At 59.2% G+C, this 6,000-nt stretch overlaps 1 protein-coding gene across 2 annotated transcripts in view; it reads left to right on the top strand.

The window, feature by feature from the left end:
• The first annotated feature begins 1,309 nt into the window (after positions 1–1,309).
• The window catches only part of LOC123353531 (cAMP-dependent protein kinase catalytic subunit alpha), a 49,612-nt gene continuing 44,921 nt past the window's right edge, over positions 1,310–6,000 (top strand). Inside the window, exon 1 of one of the 2 annotated variants that reach the window (XM_044994661.1) lies at positions 1,310–1,433. In XM_044994661.1, coding sequence (XP_044850596.1) covers positions 1,337–1,433 — 97 coding nt within the window. In that variant the 5' untranslated portion in view covers positions 1,310–1,336. Of the gene's footprint in view, positions 1,434–1,553; positions 1,763–6,000 lie in introns of those variants that run through there. The other variant, XM_044994662.1, reaches the window with a different exon arrangement.

Below are 6,000 nucleotides of genomic sequence, written 5' to 3'. Positions count from 1 at the left end.
GGGGCAGAAATCCTATTTCTGTTTAAACAGATGCTTTCTCAAAAGAGACAGGTGGCAGCAGCTCCTGGGCAAAGGCTCCTTGATGAAGTTAACTATGTTTATATTTGGTTCATGGTGTGGGGAGCATATGTCTAGTGTGATCTGAAATGGTGATCCTGCCCTGGGAAATACCTGCCAGTGGATGCCATCCACATCATGTGAAAGACACAAATTGCTCGGTAGAGTCAGGCAGGGGGGACAGGGCTAGGGAAATCTCTCCCCCCTCCTGATCCCCCCCCCCCCGCTGATCACCCTGATGGTGCAGTGTGGTGTGTGGATGGAGAGCCCCTCTTTCCTATGTGTTGGGTCTCCCCCTGCCCCCCATCCAATCCTCAGTGCATTAGAATCTGTTGCAGCTCCCACCAAGTGGGACTTAGGCTCTGAGTCTGGGACTGAGGCCCCTCCAAACTATTTATTTGTACTAGAATAGCACCTATGAGCCCCTGACAGATTGGGGCTCCAGTGTGCTGGGTGCTGCTGTGAGGGGCTCACAGTCTGAATAGACAGGGTGGGGGAACAGGTCCAGGGAGGAGAACCTTGCCCCCCGCTCCTCCTGGGGCTGCACCACAGCAGAAGCCCAGATGCTGACTGGCCCCCAGTTGTGTGTCCTTTGAGGAATGATGCTTATTAAAACAGCAGGGTCATGGAGAGACATCCCAGGGGCAGGAGCCGCAGAGGCAGCAGATCTCAGCAGGGCAGGTAAAGCTAACAGCAGTTCCTCTTCCCAGGCCTAAGATGTCAGCTGCTCAACCCCCACCAAGAAAGGCTGAGTGAAGGGGGAGGGGCTACCAGGGTGCCCCTTGGCAACACCCACAAATGGGTCACCCCGTGGACCCCTCCTTTGCTGGCTCCCTGTCAGTCTGACATGGCTCTGTCACGCCTACACTCCCTGTCCTCATGACCCACCCCCCCCCCCCCCCCGCTGCCTCCTAGCCCCACTTCCCTGTCCCCATACCACCCCAGGATAATTCCTGACCCGCTGCCCATCCCCATGCCACCCCAGGGTAGTTCCTAGGCCGCCTCCTTTGTCCCTATGTCACCCCAGGGTAGTTCCTAGACCCCTGGCCCCATGCCACCGCCACTCCCACCCCATGGGTCTATATCTCTGTCCCTCTCGCCTTGCCTTCTCCCCTTTTAGCTCCCAGGCCCCGCCCCTTTCCTCCCACGGCCCCGCCCCTCACGTTGAACATTCTTTCGAACGCTGGCTCGCCCGACGTTCTAAATATAGAACGCTGCGACCTCAGCCCTCCGAGGCCAATCAGCGGCGAGAGGCGGAGCTAAACGTGGCCGTCGGCCAATGAAAGCGGCCGGCCGAGGCGAACGGGCCCAGTCAGGGCCGGGGCTACGTCGAGGGAGCAGCGGGGAGCGTCGCGCGTCACAGCAATCGGCCAATGGTGCGGCGGGGTGCCCTGCTCGGCCAATGGGCGCCGGGCTCGCGCGGGCGGCTGGCGGCGGCGGCGGCCAATGGTGCGCGGGGCTGGGGCGGGGTCCGGAGCCCGAGGAGCCGCCGCCGCGGGGGGAGGGGAGGCGATACCGGTCTCGGCGGCTCCGCCTGGCGGCGGGGGGGGATCGGGGCCTGGCCGGGCCCAGCCGAGCCTCCTGCGGGCAGCGGGCGCCGGAGGGAGCAGCGGGGGCAGCGGGAGCCGCAGCCGGCCCCGCCCGGGCCCCAGCGCCGCGATGGGCAACGCGGCCACGGCCAAGAAGGGCGGCGAGCTGGAGAGCGGTGAGTGCCGGGGGGTGGGGAGAGCGCGGGGCCTGGCGGCGGGATCGGGCCCCGGGGGGGAGCAGGGAGTGGGAGGCCTGGCGGGGGATCGGGCCCTGGGAGGGATGGGGAGAGTTCGGAGCCCGGGGAGGAAAGAGAGCGCGGGGGGGGGGGGGAATGGTGAGTGTGGGGGGGGGGTCAGCGATCGGGGGGGGGGCTGAATACGGGACCCGCCCTGCGTTAGGAGCTACCGGCCAGGGGTCGTGGGAGCCGGGGGGAGCAGTGTGCCCGGGCCGGGGGGAGCGGGGCTTAGCAGTTCTGGAGAAAGGGTTGGCTGAGTTCGGAGAGATCAGGCTGCTGCAGGGCGGTGCCTCCCCCCCACCGTCTTCACCCTACCTGGGACATCCAGTAGCTCTGTGCCGACCTGGCTGCATCCCCCTGCCCCGTGAGCCCGTAGCCCTAGAGCCTCATTTCATCCCTGTGCACCCCTGCCCTGTCCCTCCATGTCCCACACTGCTGCACTTTGCTGCTGCCTGTGCCCCCACCCACCGCACTTCATTGTGTGTCTGGAGGGGTCTGTCTAGGACACCCCTCTCCAATCACACCTGAGGTATCTCTTTCTGGCTCTATGCCCCGGGGGTGGGGCAGGTTGGGGCTGTGGGGACTCTAGGGCAGTGGTTCTCAACCTGTGGTCTGCGGACCCCTGGGGCTCCGCAGACTGTCTACTATTTCTAAAGGGACCTGCACCACCATTCAAAAATGTTTAGGGGTCTGCAAATGAAAAAAGGCTGAGGACCACCGCCCTGGGGTATTGCACCCTGATCTCTCCAACCAGGTGTTGGACGCATTTGCAGGGGTGGTTTTGTTGGGGTCCCCTCATCTTCCCACTCCTACACATCCCCTCTTAATTGCTGTTTCCCCTCACCCCCTCTCTAGCCATAAGCTGAGAACAGTTAGCTGATCCCTTCTCCCTTTGCATTGCCTGGATGCAAGTCCCACTGGTAGCGCTGCCTGCAACCCGTCTGGCTGGTTCAGGGAGCACCAGCCCTAGGGGTCGTGGGTCTCGGCTCCCCCAGATTTGCTTGTAAATGAATGTTTGCTGATCGGGGGCTGGTGCTGTAAAGGGAGAGGAGCAGGCTGGCAGTATGAAATGGGACCATCCGGTGGTGTCTAACACCTCTATGGGTGCTCTCACCGCTCCGCTTGCTAGATCTCTGTGTCTGTTCCACTCTGGGAAGAAGCATGGGGCTTGGGATGGGAGGGAGAATTAGCCATAGACTGCTGGCTGGGTCTATGCTTCTGTTGTCTGCTGGAGAATATGCTTCCGCCCTCAAAATACACCTAACTGGTCTGAGTCTCAGAATATTTTGTCTAAAGGGGGGATGCCCCCCCCCCCCGAGCCTCTGGGTCATGATCTCCCTGCCCTTCCCATGTGAAGTGGGAGCAGGGTCCTGGCAGGGAAAAGGCTGGGAGTTGATGGCTCCAGAGGGGCACAAAGGAGTTAGGTCTTGTTTTCTCGTGGTGTCTAGTTGCTGGTTACTTCACCAAGAGCCTCAATCACCAAATGTGCATTGAAACTAACGTGCTTTTGTTGTGATCGCTCTTAGGCAGGTGTGACAGGCTGCGCTCGGGCGCTGACAATAGAGAGCTGGCTCTTTTCAAAACAAAGGAAGGGTCCAGAGCTCAGGACAGACAGACAGACGCGCCCCCGTGGAAGATGCAGGGTGGAACTCAAAGTTGCTTTGCTCAGAGAGACTCTTCTGAACCCTTGGCTGGATAAGGAGAGGAGCCGATCGGACTGATCCCGGGGGTAGCTTGTCTAGCAGCAGGGCAGAGAGCTGGTGCTGAGGCAGGTAGTCATCGCTTTGCCGGCAGCTGAATCCCGGCGCCAGCCTGCGAGGCCGCGTAGCCAGAGCCGAGGCAGCCCGAGCTGCTGCCAGGAGGGAGCTCAGGAAAGAGTAAAAGGTTCTGTAAAAATGAATGTCGGTGCCGTGATTTTCCTAAGAACAAAAATAATCAATTAAAATCGAGCCTCACGGGGACGTTTACTAGGCAGTTGGCTTTGTCTGAGAGCTTCCCTGCTAGGTTTGTGCCACAGGGGAATCTCCTTTCACGCACACAGGGTTTGCCATGTCATTGATCTGTCTGGTTGTGTGCTCTTCCAGGAGACTGTTGGCTAGTGTGGCCTCCCTGGATCTGAGCAATGGGCCCATCTAACACTGGCTTCCCTGCCGCACCAAACCAATGGCTCATCCAGCCCGATGCCCCCCTGCACCATCCCAGATCGAACCAGTCCCATTCTTCCCTCCATCCACCCCACCCCCCCACTTCCTGCCATGCCAGATCCAACCAAAGGGCCCATCTAGCCTGGTATCCGCCCCCCTCTGCTGTACCAAATCCATCTAACTGGCATCCCTGTCTCACTGGGTCAGACCATCTTTTCCCCTCTCCCCCTCCTGCTGTGTCGGATCAGACCATTGGGTCCATCTAGCCCCATATCCAACTTTCAATTGAGCCCAATAGGTAATGTCTCTGAGGAGGCAAATACGCCCTAGATCACTCTCTCCCCCCCGCCCCCAGTAACTATATTTGTATGGCAGTAGCACCTAGCAGCCCTGATCAGGGCCCCTTTGTGTTCGGAGCTTTGCACACACACGTCGTAATCACTGGCTCTTCAACAGCTCTGTCCATCCACAGATCTCAGTGCGCTTTACAAGGAGGTCAGATGGGGAAACTGAGGTACAGGCAGGGGAGGCAACTTGCCCACGGTGACCCAGACGGCCAGTGGCAGAGCCAGGACCCCAGATGTCCTGAGTCTCAGTGCGGTGCTCTACCTGCTAGGCAGTATCTATAACACCAGAGAATCCTGTACAAACGCACACGTTGGGTGTAGCCAAGACACTGGGGCGCTGGAGTGGAGCCCCAGTTAATGGCCAATAGAGAGCAGTCCTGCAGCTGGGATGGAATCTGCCGCCCACCTGCCATGCCTTGCTGTCAGTCCCACACGCGCTCTGCTTTGCCAGGAAGGTGGGTCTCCCTTTGCAGTGAGCCTTGGTTTGGGGCTGGTGATTTCAGGACCCACCTTCCCTGAGGCTCACCGGGTTTCTCCATTTTCCAGGCATGGGGGTGGTCGGAAGGCTGGAGGTGCCATGGAACAGTTGCATCTTGCCAAGCCCCTGTGAGGGGAAGAGGGCGTCTGTTGCGATCAGACCCGGAGCAGTCCCCGTACCCGGCAGCGTCTGTCAGTGTTAGGCCCCAGCGTGCGTAGGAGTGTGGTGGGGGGTCAGTGGCCGTTCACAAACGGGGGAGGAGGTTGGGGAAGACTGAGGCTCCCAGGTGCAGTGATTTGCTTGAGGTCAAAGAGCAAGTTGGTAGCAGAGGCCAGTTCCAGTTGGTTCCTAGTTGTGCCCTTCTCTAACCCTTGGACCCCACTGCCCTCCTGTGGTTGGGAACAGAACCCAGGAGTTCTGACCCTCTGCCTCACCCCCTGCTCTAGCCCAGTAGACCCCACTCTGTGCCTAGCGGTGATTTTTTAACAGTGGTAGCACCATGCTGAGATCAGTCCCAGGTACTGCACAGGTGCAGTGAGAGGCCGTCCCTGTGCCAGGAGCTTGCAGCCTGAATAGACCAAGATTGGCAAAAGGTTGAGAAAAAGGAAGTAGCATTTGCCTTTTCCTGATGGGGAATTGAGGCACGGATACAACCCAGAGGTCCTGACTCCAGCCTCTCCCCTCTAGACCTCACCCCCTTCTCAGAGCTGGGGAAAGAACCCAGGCGTCCTGGCTCCCAGCCCTTCCTGCTCCGACCACCAGACCTCCCTCTCAGAACTGGAGAGAGACCCCAGGGTCCTGACTCCTGTTCCTCCACCTTAGCTACAAAATAACCTCTGATGGCGTGGCGGAGGGTCAGATCAGGGTAGCTTGATTGAAACCCACCCTCCCATGCCTTTAACTGGCATTAGAAGCTCTGCTGGCTTTTCCTGCCTTGACTACAGTAGCCTAGCGGTGGTTCTGTGCATTGTGGAGCTACCGTGATTGTGAGAGAGAGAGAGACATACCCTTGATTCAGCAGTGTCTTGGCCTCTGGTTGAAGGAGCACCATCAAAATGCCTTTGACTAATCCCGCGGGTGACGTTCTATGAATGGGACAGAGAAAGTATATGGGGTGCTTCTGCATAGGGTGTTGATATGGTTCTAATTACTGTAGTATCTGTGCACCTCACATGTGAGTACAGTTACCTTCACAGCATCTGTGTGGAA

Source organism: Mauremys mutica, chromosome 20 (genome assembly GCF_020497125.1).
Source record: "Mauremys mutica isolate MM-2020 ecotype Southern chromosome 20, ASM2049712v1, whole genome shotgun sequence".
Lineage (NCBI taxonomy): Eukaryota > Metazoa > Chordata > Testudines > Geoemydidae > Mauremys > Mauremys mutica.
The sequence above is the reverse complement of the archived record's forward strand: the minus strand, read 5'-3'. Positions and strand labels throughout refer to the sequence as shown.